Below are 18471 nucleotides of genomic sequence, written 5' to 3' on the forward strand. Positions count from 1 at the left end.
CCCTTCTGAATGGGAGGTTCATCTACTATCCCTTCTGAATGGGAGGTCCATCTACTATCCCTTCTGAATGGGAGGTCCATCTACTATCCCTTCTGAATGGGAGGTCCATCTACTATCCCTTCTGATGGGAGGTCCATCTACTATCCCTTCTGAATGGGAGGTCCATCTACTATCCCTTCTGAATGGGAGGTTCATCTACTATCCCTTCTGATGGGAGGTCCATCTACTATCCCTTCTGAATGGGAGGTCCATCTACTATCCCTTCTGAATGGGAGGTTCATCTACTATCCCTTCTGAATGGGAGGTTCATCTACTATCCCTTCTGAATGGGTGGTCCATCTAAGGTCTCTGCCAGCACTGAGGATCTGTAGTTCATAAGGTAAAATGTCACGTCCCACTCCTTCCCCAAGGCCACCAGCTGCAGCTAACAGTTCCTTTGTCAAGTCTTACTGAACCCCACTAAAGTGCAATTATAGCTAATTCCATTTGCCCATTAGTCACCAGTACCCCAGTGGTTCTGAGCTGAGGGCTAAAGGGAGGCAGGTGCAGACCGTTGAGCATTCAAGGTGGGTGACAATGAGCCTTTGCTGCCAGGACCCCCCTTTGCTCATTGGGGTTCCAACTTGCACCCTTCCTCTGCCTGCCAGCACGCCCTAGGCCTCCCGTCTCATCAGGCTGGATCCAACTCTGTCCACATCCAAGTGCTCTTTGCTCTTTGTGTGCCCCCTTCTCCCCTCCACCAGCCAGACATTAGGATGACAGTGTGCAGACCCAAATCTTGGGGTTATAGGGAATTTGGCTCCCACTCTCCTGTGGCCTCCTTGCAGCTGGACCTGGGCTTTCACTCAGGGCCCTCCTTTGTAAAGCAGGGTCAAATATGGGACCTACAACACTTGGGGGCTGTAAAGTCCGGTGAGGGGGATGTTTAAGTTCTCCCTTCTCCCGTCTTGACGTGTCCCCCTATAGCGGCTCCATAAAGTGCTGGAATGGATAAACAACAAATGCATGAAATCTTTCCTATGAAAAACAAAAAGCGCAACTCATCGGCCTGAGCTCTGGGGGCCACGAGAGCGCAGATGTAGTGTTTTCACAAGCATGCCTCCCCACGCCCCACCTCACTGAGTCCCTTTGACCTCTGAGGCTGGACGTTCACCAATACATGGACAGGGTGCTACCTCGATCTCCCTCCAGCCTCTCCAGGTGAGCCAGCTGGATGTGTCGAGCTTCCACATTCCTTCCCGAGCAAAACGTGCCGCCGCCGCCAGGAAAGCGGGCAAATGCGTGGCCGCGGGCACGGGAGCCTCTCTGCTCACCTGCTGAGACTTGCTGAAAGTATGTGTCAGGAAATCCAAGCGCAGGCCCTGGCTGGGGTAGAGGAGGTGCAGGGAGGGCTGGGAGGGGGGTGACGGCGAAGCCTCGGGGCAGGGAAGAGGTGGTGGCCCTCGCAGCCCAGGGCCTGGGGAGCTGCAGGGCCTGAGGAGTGGTCTTTCAGGCAGACGGAAGAGCATTTATTATGAGTGCCTTAGAGAAGAAGGCAAGAGTCAGGAGTGGGACGGCTGGATGGGAAGAGAGAGCCGGACCTTGGAGGAGGACTTCTTGGGGCCTGGCACTTTTGGGGGGTCCCCAGTGCAGTGGGAAGTTAAGCTCCCAGGCATGTCCACGTCAGAGGGGACAGACTGCTCCTGTTGTGCGTGACAAACAGCCCCACGCTCAGGGGGCCTGGGTCCCAGGGGAGAGGCCCTCATCCTGCTGTGGAATTCAGGACGCGGAGGGCGGGTGGCTGCCTCAGCCGGGCGCGCGAGGGGATGCAGACCCAAGCACAGGGCCAGCCCAGGCACCAAGGCTCCTGAAGCCTCCTCAGAGGGACCCTCACCTCCTGGAGCGGAGCGGCCTCCTGTCCTGCCCGGATTCAGCTGCATCTCACCATGGGGGCAAGAGGAGACAGGGCCTGGCCCTCCAGGCGTCCCGGGGCAAGGAGAACAATGCAGGCAGGATGAGTAAGTGTCGGGGTGAGTGTCAGAGGTTCCCAGAAGGGGGTGAGCCGGGCTGGGGGCAGACACTTCCTGAAGGAGGGACGTGCTCGGCCCTGCCAGGGGTGCAGGTGCAGCCTCGGAGCCCAGCACAGAGGGCCGGACATCCGGGTCCTCTTCCCGCCCCTTCTTTCTCTGAGCTCTGAGGACCCTTCCTGACCTGAAACTCTGTGGCCATCTGAGGTGGAGGCTCAGCCCCAGCAGCAAATCCCGGCGCAGCCCGAGCCCGGGTGCCTGCAACCTGGGGAGCCAGAGCTGGCAGCAGTGGGACACTGCCACCCTGCCTCCTTTCTCCAAGCGTGTCCCAGCCGGTATCTGCTCTCTCCAGAGCAAGATGGTCTGGCCAGGTGCCCGGCCTTTCAACAGCACCTTCCCTCAACCAGGCAGAGGGAGGGAGGAAAAATCATTAGCGCTTCCAGCCCGGAGGGGTGTGGCTTTCGGAGCCTCCGCCGTGGGGAGCCTAGGGGTACAGAGACGGAATGGGGAGGGGGCCTGTTTCCAAAGACAGACGCATGCGCGCTCTGAGTGGGAGGTGACAGGCTTACCATCCACACAAATCGCTGCTTAAGAAAATAATATCCAACAAAAGCATTAATGAAAATCTGGGAGGAGATCAAATCCGTAATTTCATCAAGCAAACACAGGTGTTTTTGTTTGCGGTGGTGTTTTCGCGGCTGCACACGCTCGCATGACGCTTAGACGGTGTGCGGAGAGCAGGCTGTGCTCTGCTTCGGAAAACCCACCGTCGTGGAGTCGAGTCTCCTGCATTCCTGGGATCTGCTCAGCTGTCATTTCAACAGCCCCGTTGGGCTCCCTAGGGCTGAATTACAGCCATCTGCTTGCCTGGGCCCACCTGGCCTTTTCTGCCCTCAGGTGGCCCCAGAGGAACATCCCTCCGGAGCTGGGATTGCTGGGATTGAGAGGCAGTGCCCTGTCTTAGGGACGGTGCATGACGGATGTCCTGCTTGACTGGACATCAGTTGTGAGGGGTTAGGGAAGGGGGTGGAGAGTTCAGCTGGACATTGATTTTGAGGGGTTAGAGAAGGGGTGGCACTGGGGTCTGCATGCCGCAAATTTTGAGGGACCTTTGGGACATCAGGGTGGCACAGCCAGTTGGGCAGTTAAATTCGTCACCCAGGAAGTCCTCTGCAGGTGCATAGCCAGTGCCGGTGGGTTGTGCGGGCATCTCCTGAGATACCCTCTTCCACTGGAGGAGTGAAGGGAAGCAGGAGGGACAGTGGCGTGAAATTCTCGTTGGATGAATCACAGAAGCCAGGTGCAGGGCTGCAGAGAAACAGCCCCAGGAGGTGGGTGCAGCGAGGGTGTGTCAGTCTGAAGGCCTCCTCCTTATGGGGCAGGTCCCCAAGTCCCAAGGCCCACCCCTTCTGGGACGTCAACACACCCACTTCTCGCCAGCTGTCCCTGAGGCTGAGAGACAGAGAAAGGCACCCACCGAGCGGGTCCTCCAGAGCGCGGCTCAAACCACAGCCTCTCTGGGCCTCAGTCTCCCCACCTGTGCATCGGGGCAGCACTGGCCAGCCCCTGAGGTCTCTGCGCTGGGACATTCTGTGGTGGGGATGCTGCTGAGGAGGAGGCAAGTGTTGCATCATTTGCCCAGCAGCTGGCCTGGGGGCTTCAGCCAGGATGTGGAATGGATAGGGAAACTTGTGGAGCCCCAGCCCGGAATGCACGTGAGGACTCGCAGTGTGTCACAGTTGGTTTGGCCGCTCAGCCTGCGGCATCCCTCAGGAATCTCCGGACAGGCAAGGAGTTATTTTCTGACCACCATCATCGCCCCACCTCCTGCTTGGAGTACTATCCTCCCGGGAATGCTCACATTCATGCTTCCTTCTCCCACAAACACCTTGTTCTTCTTAGGGTCTCATTTCCTCCGAGGTGAGGCATGGGCTTCTCACACCACGGGGCTGGCAGTGTAGGAGAGGCCAGCTGGGAGGCCCTGGGCGGCCTGACTGTGCCTGAGGACCCTCGGTGCTTCTATGGTGACCTGGCCATGGAGAGCCCTCTCCTGACCTGACTCACAGTGATGGGAGCACCTCCCTTCTCTGGCCCTGTAACCCTGAGACCCTCACCCTTTGGGTGACTGGAAACCTCAGGGAGGCTTAGCATCCCAGAAGCAGAAATTAAAGGAAAACCCTTGACTGCCAGGCTAAAGAGTTTGAACCTTCAGAAGCCACAGAAAAAAAGGACATTATTGGGACATATTAAAAAAAAAAAAGGAATATAGATTGAAAGCTTTATATCAATCTATATTCTAGAACTTGATGACTGCATTTAAGGCAGTCACATAAGTGAATGACGTTGTTCTTAGGAAATGTGCATGGAAGTTATTGTTGAGTATTCAAGGAGCATGATATATGCAACTTACTCTCAAATGCTTAGAAAACTGGTAGATAAATGAATGAATGGGTGGATGGATGGATGGGTGAGGAATGAATGGATTATAAAATAGATGGGTGGATGGATAGATGGATGGAAGGATGGACAGACAGACAGATAGCTAGATGGATGGATAGGTAGATAAATAGATGATTGATAGATAGATGATAGATGATACATAGATATTTGATAGGATGGATGAATGGGCGGGTAGATATAGATGGATGGACAAGAAGATATGAATCGATAAGATGGGTAGATAGATAGAATGATATAATAAATTTAGCAAAATGTTAAAATTGATGGATCTGGATACAGGGGGGGCATGTTGGAATTCTCTGCCTGAGTTTGTATTATTTTTGCAACTGTCCTGTAAGTCTGAAAGTATTTCAAAATAAAAAGTAATAAAAGAAAAAGAGAAAAGCTGCAGAAGTTTTCTCATCAAAGGATGATGTTGAAACCCCAGAACGTCCAATACAGAAGTGACCTCTTGAGCCCTGGTGGCCCTCCCCTGGAAGCTAGCTGAGACACAGCCCCCTGGATCCAGCCCGAGTTCCTGACTCAGGAGGTCTGGAATGGGGCCCAACAACGTGCGTTTCTAACCAGCTCCCTGTGATGCAGACGCTGCTGGCCCAGGGACCGCTCTCGGAGGGGCCCTATTCTAATACAGTGACCTCAGGCTTCAGTGGAGAAAGCTGAAGCGCAAAGCGTCCCAAAGCCACGGGCCAACATAAGGCACCAAGGCGGTGGTGCCCAGTGGTGGTGATGGCTGACATTTCTTGGGGGTCTCTACCCCTGCGCCCATTTGTTGATTTTTCCGCCATGGAAACAGGGTCTTATAGGGTTAAGGGGCATCTGGAATGTTTTGTATCATTAGCTAAGTCGTGGCTGCACAGGTTTTGTTTTATTATTATAATTTATATCTTGCACGTTTGTAAGTGTTCTTTTGCATGCATGGTATTTAATACATTATAAGAGCATCTAGTATACTAGAAAGGGGAGGCCCTTTGCAAGTTGACCTACACTGGAATTCCCTGTCCTGCCTGTTGACTGTCTGACCTTGGCAATGTTTCCAAGGGCCAAGCCTCTGCTTCCTGGGCAGGGAGGTTAGCATGGCACCAGCCCTGCAGCAGGTGGCTGTGGGGATCCGAGGGAGTCACACCATGGCCCAGGCCTGGGCCAGGTCCCTGTGAAATGAGCCACCAATAAGCAGCACCTCCTGCAGCTGCGCAGGTCCCTGGGCGGGGTGGGCGGGCAGAGTGCAGGCTGGGCCTGCTCGGGGTCTGTGCAGCGAGCCAACGCAGGAGCAATGGCTAAAGTTGCTCTGAGGGAAGGAAGAGTTCACTGCAGCAGGACATTCCACCAAAGGAGAGCAGCGCTGAGTGAGAAAGAGTGTGGTGGTGTTGACACAGCAGGTAGGACAGAGCAGGAAGGAGGAGGAGGTGCTGCCCAGGCAGTGGGGAAGAGCTTGGTGAAGATGCAGTGGCAGTGATTCTCAATGCTAGTCCATTAAGACAAGGGAGGTGGTCTCCTCTGGGCCTCCTTTCTTTCCCCTTGGGCCCCAGAGGCTCTGAGAATGCTAACCCCTAGAGCTCCGGGGAGGCAGAAAAAAAGCCAGGATGAGCAAAGGAGAGGAAGGGAGATTGTGAATCAGTTTCTCGTCACTGCGTAACAAATAACCCCAAACGTAGTGGCTTAAAACAACACCCATTTATTAGCTCACGGTCATGTGGGTCAGAGGTTTGGGAGGTCTCTGCTGGGTCCTCTGCTCAAGGTCTCACAAGGCCAAAGTCAAAGTGTCCCCGGGCTGGGCTGTCATCCAGAGGCTCTGGGAAGAATCTGCTTCCAGGCTCACTCAGGCTGCTGGCACATTCCAACTGCTTGAGGTTGTAGGACTGAGTCCCCATTTCTTGGCTGACCATTGAATGGGGACCACTCAGCCCCGAAAAGGGCTGCTTTCTGGTTCCATCACATGCCCCTTCCATCTCAGTCCCAGCAAGGGCGTGTCGAATCCTTCTGGTGCTTGGAATTTTTCTGGCTCTTCCTTCTGCTACCAGCTGAAACTGCTGTGTTTAAAGCACACGTGTGGTTCGATTAACTCAGAGTTGGCCTTATTTACATCCGCAGAACCCCTGCCGTGGTCCTGTCAAGGGCGAGGTGTGCTATGTCATCTTATCCGTAGTACTGGAGATCAGAATGGAGCCAGACGAGAACCCTGGGCTCAGAGAGGCATGGGGTGGGGGGGAGCCCAGGAGCTGGCTCCTGGCGGAGGGAAAGCTGATGCCTCCAGCTACCCTGGAAGGGAAAGGTGCTTCCCCGACCCCACCCCACAAATTGCTCTCAAGAGCCAAAGGAGCCCCTGCCTGGACACCAAAAACATGGGTGTTTCCCGGCAAAGGCTCCCCCGCACCGTCTTGGGGCCAGGCCGCCAAGTGGGGCCGTCTCCACAGGCTTCCGAACTGGGCTTGGACATCTTTCTTTCCACCAGCCACGCCATGAAATTCAACTCTGCTTTCCATTATAAGCACACCACAGCAGTAGCTGTGACTCTGTCACAGGGAGAAATCAAATATTTCCATATCCCACGCCAGTTACTGCAGAGTTTACAAATTGCCCTTAAGCTCAGCACTGAATCAAAATTACCCGTGATGAGGCCTGCTGCCACAGCCTGTTTTGGGGGTTTCGTTTTGTTTTTTAAGGAGGTGCTGGAGATTGAAAGTGGGACCTCGTACGTGAGAAACAGGTGCTCAGCCGTCTCACCGCACCCGTTCCCCGTGAGCGTTGCTGAACGCACTCTTGAAGAAACATGGATCACTAAGTCACAAATCTCTTTCATGTTTTTGTAACTGTATCAATATACTCCTTTCCTTATAACTACTTTTTTTCTTCTGCACTAATCTTTTTTTTCTCAGAAGTATTTTAATTTGGAATAGGAAGCTGAAGATAGCACAGAGCATTCTCACACACCTCTCACCCAGTTTGTCTTAACGTAGCATCTTACATAACACTGGCGAGTGGCGTTTTTATCACAACTGAGAGACCAACCCTGCCACATCACCAACCACCAGGCTGATTTCACCCATTTTTGCACCCGTGTCCTTCCTCTGTCCCAAGATCCAACCCAGGAGCCTAGGTAGCAGCTGGTGAAATTGTATTTTATCACGTAAAACCCCTGTCCTGAGAACGTGGGAGATGCAGGCACCGGATGGGGGCTGCGCGGCTCACCCTGGAGTGGTCCCTCACAGTGTGTGGGTTCTCTCTTCATTCAGCACTGGGATGACCCCAAAAAAACTGCAAGGAGGGGCTACAGGCTTTGAGCTCCTGGGGCAAAGAGGTGGCAGATCTTGTCCAAGCTCAGGAGCCGTCCCTCCACCCGCAGCCCACAGCTTTCTTTGGAGACTTCCTCTCCATCCCTTCCCCTCTCCTGGGCACCCACATTTGGCCCCAGGCCCAAGCTTGCCCCACTTCCTCCCAGAAAGATGTGGGAGAAAGGAGTAAACGCCTTGTGGTTTTCCAAGTATTGATTCACTGGGGCATCTGCATTCTCCTTGAATTAGACATTGGGATCTGGGGTGGGGTAATAGGGTTGCATACCTAGTTTGGATTTTTTAAAAATAGGATTTTAATATAGACTGAGCTCCCCCATCCCTCCCTTTTACTGGGGCAGGGTCTCTGAAGGAGAAGCTTTTCTGGAAGCAGTTCAAGGCCTAAAGGCTTAGGTCCAAGGCAAGGCAAAGTAGTGCTGGGGGGTGCCCCAAAGCCCGGTGGGTGCTGGCGTGGATGGGACAGCTGGAGCCCCATCTGGGCTGTGTCTCTCTCTGGCTGCCTGCTCCCTGGCAGCCCTCGGGAGGCAGCGTGCTGGGACCTGTCCCGGGAGGAGGGCTGGGGCGGGAGGGAAGGGAGGCGGAGGCTGGGGCCAGAGCATGCTGACTCAGCACAGTGCCCAGAACCCCTAGGCTGTGGCAAGACTGGGAACGCCGGAGTCCCCTCTGTGCCTTCCAGGAGACGTGGGCCTGGGGTAGCATGGTGTGGGCACAGGACAAAGCCACTCGCCCTTCCCAGGTTCCCGGGGAGCCAGGCTCTGCCCTCTGTCTGCAGGATCTCCGGGGTGGCGGAGAGACCTCTTCGTTGGCGCGTCTCCCCCACCCCACCCAGAGCGACTCCCGGCCTTGGAGGCATCCAGCAGTGGGGATGAGGGCCTGGGACCTGGCCATGTGCCCCGGTCCAGTTGCCTTTGTAGGAGGCACCAGGAATTCAACCCGGACCTCAGCCACTGTGCCACCCCCCTTCCCTCCGTGGCCATTTTGAGCACAGCGAGAGATCAGGTCCAGAGTTGGGGTTGGAAGCTCGGGCGTCGTCGACTGCCTTTCTTTCTAAACTAAGTGACGCCTTTTTTGCCCCTTGCTCAATGTCTGAAATAATCAAGCCCACCCAATCAGCAAAGTGAAGTCGACCCTGAGTGGATTGCTCCTTTGTTGCCTTCCTCCCCAGCTCCCCAGCAGTGGGAAAGAGAAAGGAGGAAATAAATGGCCCCATCAACCGCAGGAACCAGCTCCACTCAGAGCCTTCAGAGACGAGGGTCATGCCTTTCAAACCTTTCCCTCCAGCGTTTTGTTATGAACATTTCAAACATATAGAGGAGATGAGGGTATTTTACAGTGAGCCCCAAGGACCCACAATTCACCGTCTCCCACACCTGATCTATCACTTACCTGGCCATACTGGAAGCTTTAGTTTCCCAGCTACTAAAACAAATACCATACAGTGGGTTGGCTTGACAACAGGAATTTATTGGCTCAGGGTTTCAGAGGCTAGAAGGCTTGCTTCCTTCCCCCGTCGGTATCTTCGGTGTGGCTGGCAATCATTGGGGTTGCTCGGCTTCTCCACCACATGGCGATGCACAGGGCAGTGTCTTCTCCCTTCTCTTCTGGGTTCAATTGACTTCCAGCTTCTGGCTGGCCCCTGAGGCTTCTCTTCTCTATCAGGCCTCCCTTAATAGGATTAAGACTGCTGGTGCAGTTGGGCCACACCTTAAATCAGATTAAAACTTCCAGAGCTCCTCTTTGCAATGGGTTCACATGCACAGGAATGAATTAAGAACATGTTTTTTTCTTTGTTCGTTTTTTAGGCGGTACCCCTTACGTGGGAGGCAGGTGCTCAACCAGTGAGCCACACCTGCTCCCCAAGAACATGGTTTCTGGGGTCCATAACTCCATGCCACCCCACTGCCCATCTGTTCCTATGCAGTAGGTTTTGTCGACAGCCCACTTCTGCCTCCAAACAGCTCAGCATGCTCAGCGTTTGCTCACGATTCTTCTGCAAATAGACTCTTCTGTGGAAGGTCCAGATGCAGAAGGGCGAGAATGAAGCCGTCCTGGTAAACGGATGCAGGAGCCACAGCCAGTCGGGTCAGCCCCACCTGGGGGGACAGCTTGTCCCCGCTTGCCTGGGACCTCCCCGGCCTCAGCACTGAAGCCCTCTCGGTCCAGGGCAAGCGGGCAGTAGGCTGTCGAGGTCTCACGCCATGTGCTCGTCCCTGAGGCACCCTCACTGGGGCTTCAGGAGCTCCCAGGGACTTAGCTGGTCCTTGGCCTGCTGGCATCCTTCGAGACCCTCCAGACCCCAACCACACCACTTCTTTCTTGTTCAGGGGCAAAAGGGTCAGACAAGCAGCCCAGAGATGGACTTCAGGTCTAAGGTGCTGGCTGGGCCTGAACCAACTTCCCGCTCCCCCACCCACCAGCCCTCCAGGCTAGCCTCCCTCTTGAGGCCGCCGGCTCCTCATGGACCCCATGCTCCCACCCACCCACCCTTCACTCATTGAAGAAGTTGTCCCCCAAACCCAAAAGGAAAAGACTCCTCATTCGAGGTTCTATCGCGTTAGTAGCCGAATTGGGACTAAAGCCGGCAAACACTGGACTCTCTTGGGAAGTCGGGGAGAGGGGGCATTGTGCAGTGGGCGGTGCTACATCTGAAGCAGCTCATGCACAGAGGAGCAGAGCCTCCTGCCTCCGGGTCAGCTAGTTCGGCAGCCATGCTCTGGTCACCGACCCCATGCCAGGCACTTGTCAAGGGCTGGGGACCTCATAAAGAACAAGACAGAGCCGGCCCGCCATGTGGGAAACTTACATTCAACAGATACATGAGATTATTGTTGACTATGCTAAGTGGTAGCAGAGGAGGTGCAGTTTGAAGCTTTATGTGGACTACAGAAAAGATCGTGTTCTTGAAGCTAATCTATTCCTGTGGGTGTGGGGCCCTTGGATTGGACTGGATTCAGTTGGGGGATTTTGATTGAATTGTTTCAGTGAGGCATAACCCAGGGGGGGTCTTGGTCCTCTTACTGGAGTCCTTTATAAACTACTGAATGTAGCAGAGACACTCAAAGAAAGCCACCTGGAATCAGCAGAGCACAGAGGCGTGGAAAAAGGCCCCCAACAGGCTAGGTCCATGGAGCAGCTCAAGGCTGAAAAGATGAGACCCAGAGAAGGGAGAGACGAGCAGACTGGCGTTGTGCCCTGCCATGTATTTGATTGCCCACATCTGAGCTCCGAGAGAAAGGTCTTTAGGTGACAGCATCATGTGCCTGATCACCCACAGCTGGTGAGACAGCATCTCTTGATGATGCCTTGATTTGGACACTTTCATGGCCTCAAATCTGTAAGGTTAACTTTTGACCTAATAAATTCCCATTCTAAAAGCCCACCTATTTCTGGTATACTTCTTGGGCAGCATTTAGCAAACTAAGACAGGAGGGTTGACCTCACACTCCAGGAGCAGGCAGAGTCTTCTGCATACAGATGATAGGACAAGTTCTTCAAGAAAAGACAGGGAAAGGGGAGAAAAGGGCCTGGGACCAAGCCAGCAGAGGAGTGGAAAGTGGTCAGCTAGAGAGGATGGTGGAGAGCAGGAGAGATGGTGAGAGTCGCTTGAGCCTGAAGGAGGAGAGTCGGTCACATCTACACAGGCTGAGCATCTAATGGGTGAAAAGTGGCCCTGGGTGGTCAACACAGACCTTCCTGGAGACATTTCAGTGGCGTAGACAGAAACCCAAACTGAAGTGGGTGGAGCTGGGAGGAGAACTGAGGTCAAGGGGAGATTTTGCTCTTTGTTCTTTAAATCTGGGAGGTTTGCTGTGCAAGTGCGGATGTTGGTGGGGTGGCCCAGTCCAGAGGTAAGCCAATGCAGCTGAGGGAATGGAGCCCAGGGGGATAGGTACCTGGGAGGGCTGGGCCTTTAGAAAGCACACTCTCCATTCTTCCATGAGGGAAGAAGGGAAGCAGGCCCAAGGGAGATGGCACCTGGAGGCTTCTACTTTTGGTCAAATACAAGATGGTCAAGGTTGCTAGCCAAAAGCACAGTAGATGAGATAGTGCCGATTGCCTGTCTTTCACCTCCACTGCCCTGTCCCTCCTGCCTCCCCTGGGTCTGCCCCTCTTCTGAGTTATGAGACCTGGCCCAGCTCACCTTCTCCAGACTGAGGCTGCTCTCCCACAGGCCAGATGACCTACAGGCCACAGAGACTGCTGCCATTATGCGCAGGGCAGGATGCATGGGGAAGCGAGGAACAGAAATCACAGGGAAAGCTTCCTGAGTGTGATCTCAGGGCCAAGCTCAAAGAAAAAGAGGAGGATGGTGGTTTGGGGTTGGGATTGTTCCACACTCGAGGCCAAGGGAATTAAGGACCTTCACACACCTGTGCCAGAGCTGGCCGTCTTCAGAGACATCAGGATCTGTGTGGCTGTCAGTGAGCGTGGGAGAAACCTGGGGGCAAGTGCAGGCCTAGCTCCGTCCCTGCACTTGGTCGGTGCTCCATGTCAGCAAATGAATGAATGAACTAATGGATGGGTGAATGAGTGGATGGATACGTGGATGGGTGGATGGATGGATGGACAGATGGACAAAGGGATGGATGGATGATGGATGGATGATGGATGGATGGATGGATGGGTAGGTGGGTAGATAAATGGATGGATGGATGAACAAATTAATAAATGAATGGATGGGCAGACAAACCCATGTCAGGGAAACATTTCAGCTCTCGGACATGTGGATTCCTGCCTGGTCCTGGGCCTGGGGCTGCAGGATCCATTTTGCCAGTTTCTCAACTCTCTAATGTGGAGAACGGACTGGAGGGGTAGTTCTGAGGAGAACGGAGGCCAGCTGCAAGGCTTATGCAACATTCTCACTGCAGGGTGAGAGGTTTAGGAGAATTAGGTCTTTAGGGCATGAATATGCGATGGAACTCCAAAGATGCCAGGTGTCTTGTCGGGAGACATTGGGGCCTTTCCCAAGACTGGGGACACAAGAAAGGGACTGACAGTCCATTCGATGGGGAGCTGAGCTCCCCTTGGGCTGATTGCATGAGTGCATGGGTGCTGTGGACATTCACACTGAGCTATCTTAAGGAAGATAGGGTTTAACTTTTTTTTTTAAGATTTATATTTAATCTCCACCCCATCCCCTAGCTGTTTTTGTGCTGGATGTCTGCTTTCTGTGTCCATTTGCTGTGTGTTCTTCTGTGTCTGCTTGTCTTCTCTTTAGGCGGCACTGGGAACTGATTCGGGGACCTTCTGGAGTGGGAGAGAGGTGCTCATTCTCTTGTGCCACCTCAGCTCTCTTTAGGGCTTAACTATTAATGATGTGATTTAGCATAGAGGAAAGGAGGGAAAGTGCATTCCAGAAGACAAAAATGGCATGGTGTTTCTACGGGGCAGGGACGTGGAGGGCTCCAGAATCAGATTTTCCAGAGAAAATCACCCACCTCCCTTAGACTTTCCATTTGTTCTGTAGGAGCTCCAGTCGGCTACAGAAGGAACTATGCAGGGTAGAATTAAATAATTAGGGTAGAGGGGTGGCCAAAAGGGGCATAGAGTGGTCATCCCGGGGCAGGAAGTCAGGAAGGCTTCAAGGAAGAGAGGGCATTTCAGGTGGCTGCTGAGGATGAGAGGGTTTCCAGTGCTCAGAGAAGGGAGCTAAGACCTTTCTGTTGAGGGGCTGGTAGAGATGTGCCAGTGTGCTCTTCAGAGTGCAAGAAGAAAGCAAACTGATTGATCCAGAGTCCAGCAGCACTGTCTAATACAGCAGCCAGCAGCTACTCCAAGCACTGAAGGGTTTGGAGGGAACGGTAATGAGATCTAATTTGAATTTCTAGAAGGCGGGTCTGTTTTTCTGAACCTGAGAGACACTGATTTACCATTCATTTTCTACTGCTCTTACTGCAGCTATATGGAATTGAGTTAGATTCAAAACACGACTTAATAAAAGTCAGTTTCATGACCTGTCAACCATTAGACTGAGTAGACACATCAGCAAGTAGAGATAACCATGTGTCACCCATGGGATTGGCAGCATTTCTGAGTTAGTTAATGGTTAAGTTTGCAAGGGCTGGATAAACAGCACCCATGTACACCATTCTTGAGAGGAATTTAGATGTGAATTTGGAAACATTTATTTAAACATAAGTGCCCATAACTTTTGACCTAAAAATTCTGCTATTAGTAATTCAGCCTAAGAGTATCTTGCAGTCACTTACTACTTATGTATACAGGGACACTCACTGCAGCACTGTTTATAATTTTAAAAATATTCTTTAAACTGAAAACAACCTAAATGTCCTCATATATGAAATGTGTTCAATATTTTTGGTATCTTCATATAGTGGGCCACAATACAGCTACTGTAGAGTGTAGAAGATGAAGTAGAAAAATCAGCTGCCAAGCAGCAGGTGAGACCCCACACACACACTGCACCCACGTTTGCAGAACAGGTGTCTGAACAGGATCTGTGGTCACAGTTTTCCCAGAGTTTCTGTGGGAAATGACACAAAAGTCTCCTTCAGAGAGTGGCCAGGGAGGAAGGACATCATTGCATCCATACTGTTCCTTTTATCTCTTTCTGATGGGTTCAAATGTTTCTAATGTATCTTCATAACTTTCATTGTTACATTAAACATTAAAACACATCCAATGATAAAAAATTATTCCCTTTTGAGAAATTCTTTCCCCTCTGCCTGCTCCTGCCAACCCCCAAAAGGACCTGGCAGTTCTTTGGGATTGAGACATAATCACATACAGCAGAATGGACAGATCCTAAGTGCACAATTCAGTCAGATCTGACATATAAACACCTGTGTCATCAGCACCCCACTTGAACCCCAAATATTTTTATCAGCCTAGACCAGCGCAGTCCAATAGAACTTTCTGTAGTGATGGAAGTGTTCCATGTTGGAAATGTTCAATATGGTAGCCTCTGATCCCAGAGTGTGTGAATGCAGCCAGAGTGACTGAGAAACTGAATTTCAATTTCTTTGTCATTTTAAACTGTTTAAATTTAAATAGCCATATGCAGCTAATGGCATGTGTTTGACTGTTCTATAACAGCCGCCCACCCTCCGTTCTCTAGAGGTAACTCCGTTCTGATTTCTGACCCAATAGATGCAGTTTACCTGTCCACCATCCAGTAATCCGTGTAACTTACATTAGTGGAACCATGGAGCAGGCACTGCTTCATGTCAGGTTTCTTTCACTCAGCTCCATATTGGTGAGTCTCACCCACGTTGTGTTACGTTGCGTATTGGGTGTTCATTCCTTTTCATTGCCGAGTAGCATTCCACTGCATAAAGGAACCACTGTTTGCATATCCACTCCCCTATGGATGAATATTTGGGTTGTTTCTAATACTTTGGGCCCATGACTAAAGCTCAGTGAGCATTCTCGAATGAGCCTGTTTGTGGGTATGTGCTGTTACATCTTTTGGGTTAATCACCAAAAGTAAACTTGCGGGCTCACTGGGACGGTGTGACGTTAGCTGTGTCTTCACCTGTGGGACTCAACCACCGCTGCTTCCCCCGCCACCACTCCCTCTCACCTGGCCGGGAAGCCAGGCCTCCCCCCCCAGTACCCCTCCCTCGGCCAGCCTGGCCCAATCTGCTCCAATCACACTGTGGAGAGTCTCTGGGTGAATGGAGCCCCCTGCGGTTGTACAGAGCAGAAGTTTAGGCCTTCAGCATTTCTTTGATTAACAGTCTATCATTTCATGTTGCACATCTTTTATTTTTTTAGGAGTCACCAGAGATTGAAACTGGGACCTTGTACAGGTGAAGGATATGCTCAACCACTGAGCTACACCCATTCCACTCATGTTGCACATTTTGACATTTTGTTTTGTGCTAAATCTCGGGTATACGGTACTGGTAGCAGGGGCCCTGCATTCTCCATAAAATCAGGTTTCCTGAGTAGCAGAAGCTATGTTTTACCCAAAAGAAAAAGGGGCTTGTCTACTCTCTCAGATAACAGGTTTCCCCCAGGACAGGCTTGTCCCTTCTCAGAGAATGGACTTGTCCTCTTCTGCATCAAGGGCCAGCCAGACCGGCTCCCCCATTAACCAGTTCTTGTCCTCCTCCTGCCAGGTCCTTGGCCATCGGGCACCAGTACTCCTCCCTTGGCACACAGCCCATCCTCTGTGCCAGCATCCCTGGCCTGGTGCCCAAGCAGCTGCGCTTCTGCCGGAACTATGTGGAAATCATGCCCAGCATAGCAGAAGGTGTCAAGATCGGCATCCAGGAGTGCCAGCACCAGTTCCGTGGACGCCGCTGGAACTGCACGACTGTCCTCAACAGCCCGGCCATCTTTGGCCCTGTGCTGGACAAAGGTATGGGAGTCAGCCCTGGAAGGACGGGAGGGAGGGAGCTGGACCATCGGTTGGGAGAAGGCAGGGTCTGGAGCCGAGGGCCTGGGTCCAGCTCCAGCTCCAGCTCCTCTCATGGTGGGGGAACTCAGGACAGTTCATCTCACTCTGCCTCCATGAGGGGGGATGAGAATGGATTCTCCAGCATGTGGGAAGTGCTCCACAGGCTACCATGACTTTTGGCAAGTCCAAGTTTGCTTTCCCACATTTGTGAGAAGGTAGAAGGTACAAGTGTTTGTTTGAATGCCTACTTTCGTTTCTTTTGGGTAGGTGTATAGGAGTGGAATTCCTGAATCATGCAGTAATTCTGTATTTATCTTTTTTTGAGGAGCTAGCTCTTGAGTGGGTCTTCTGGAAGTTAGGAATAACTTCGATCCATAGAATCATCCAGATGCTCATATATTCCTCCATTTTCCACCTTCCCCTAAAATGAAAGTGGGAGCGAGGCCTCTTGGAGGAGGCGGGCTTCTGAGGGGAAGAAAACACAAAGAAAACACAGGAAGGGAATGGCATGAGGGGCAACTCAGGACTAAGCAGTGTAAACAAGGCTTATGGGCAGGAGCTATCCAGGGTCCTGGAGCCATGGGTTATTCGGAAAAGGAGAGGAAAGGGACAGCAGCGGTATATTAGGCAGGGTTCCCTATGGAAACAAAACTGACAGGAGATATCATTAAATAGTATGAGATTTATAAAATTGTCTCATGTGACCATCCAAATTCCATAGGGCAGGCTGCAAAACAGGGGCTCGGATGAAGGTCCTTGGTGAGTCCCCCAGGAGACACTAACCGTCTGAAGTAGAGACGGGAATTCTCTCTCTGAATTCTGAAATCACTTTCCCTTTTAAGGCCTTCAACTGATTGTTTTGTTTTTTGTTTTTTGGGGTTTTTTTGTTTTGTTTTTTAAAGATTTATTTATTTCATTTCTCTCCCCTTCTTCTCACCCCCCCCCCCCCCCAGTTGTCTGTTCTCTGTGTCTATCTGCTGCGTGGTCTTCTTTGTCTGCTTCTGTTGTTGCCAGTGGCTCAGGAATCTGTGTTTCTTCTTGTTGTGTCATCTTGTTGTGTCAGCTCTCCGTGTGTGAGGCGCCATTCCTGGGCAGGCTGCACTTTCTTTTGCGCTGGGAAGCTCTCCTTACAGGGAGCACTCCTTGCACGTGGGACTCCCCTACGTAGGGGATACCCCTGCATGGCAGGGCACTCCTTGCGCGCATCAACACTGCACATGGGCCAGCTCCACGCGGGTCAAGGAGGCCTGGGGTTTGAACCGCGGACCTCCCATGTGGTAGACGGACGCCCTAACCACTGGGCCAAGTCCGCTTCCCTTCAACTGATTGTTTAAGATGTCACTCCCTATTGAGAGCAACCTCCTCAGTTGATTGTAGATGTAACCAGCCATCTATGCAATCAACCCCCTGATGATTAAAGCCCGTGAGATGCATTACGATTAGCCCAGCGCTTCCTTGACCAAACAACTGGGCATCATTACCTGAGTGTGTTGACCCATTAGCCTAACCATCACAGCTGGGTATTAGTTATCTATTGCTGAAGAACAAATGACCACAAAACTGGGTGGTTTAAGACAATAGTAAGCATGTGCTGTACCTCTCAATTTTGGGGGTCGAGAACGTGGTGGTTCAGCAGGCTGCTTTCTATTCCCCAGCTGGTCCCCACATGTCTGACTGCTGGCACTAGCTATCAGATGGAATACCCAAATGTGGCTTCTCCACATGGCCCATCTTATAATATGATGGATGGAGACCAAGGGCAAGAATTGAGGTGGGGGTGTTGTAGGTGGAAGTTTGATCATCTCTTTTCTTCATTGAGGGAAAAATCACATAGCATAAAATGAACCATTTTATAGCATACAATTCAGTGGTAGTTAGCACATTCTGTGTTTGGCAACTACCACCTCTCTGTAACTCCAAAATACCTTCATCTTCACCCAAAGGAAGCACCTCACTCATTAGCAGTCACCCCCATTGTCCACATCCTCTAGGTCTTAGCAACCAATAATCTGCTTTCTATATGTATGGATTTGCCTATTCTAGGCATTTCAAAAAAATGGAATCCTGCAATATGTAACCTTTTGTGTCTTGGTTCTTTCATTTAGCCTAACGCTTTCCAGGTTCATCCATGCTGTCATATATATCAGCCCTTCATTCCTTTCAATGGCTGAAAAATATTCCATTGTATGACTACACCACATTTTATCTATTCGTCCACTGATGGACAATTGGGTTGTTTTCATCTTTTGGCTACTGTGAATTGTGCTGCTATGAACATTTGCATACAAGTATTTTTTGAATACCTGTTTTCAGTTTTCTTGACTGTACACCTAGGAGTAGAATTGCTGGGTCC

The 18471-nt window shown here is 51.7% G+C and overlaps 1 protein-coding gene across 1 annotated transcript in view; it reads left to right on the forward strand.

Moving 5' to 3' along the window:
• WNT3A (Wnt family member 3A) overlaps positions 1-18471 on the forward strand; it is a 58457-nt gene that overhangs the window by 6478 nt on the left and 33508 nt on the right. Inside the window, exon 2 of the mRNA XM_004466887.3 lies at positions 15838-16079. Within this exon, the coding sequence (XP_004466944.1) occupies positions 15838-16079 (242 nt within the window). The remainder of the gene's footprint in view (positions 1-15837; positions 16080-18471) is intronic.

This window comes from Dasypus novemcinctus, chromosome 2 (genome assembly GCF_030445035.2).
Source record: "Dasypus novemcinctus isolate mDasNov1 chromosome 2, mDasNov1.1.hap2, whole genome shotgun sequence".
In the NCBI taxonomy this organism is placed as follows: domain Eukaryota; kingdom Metazoa; phylum Chordata; class Mammalia; order Cingulata; family Dasypodidae; genus Dasypus; species Dasypus novemcinctus.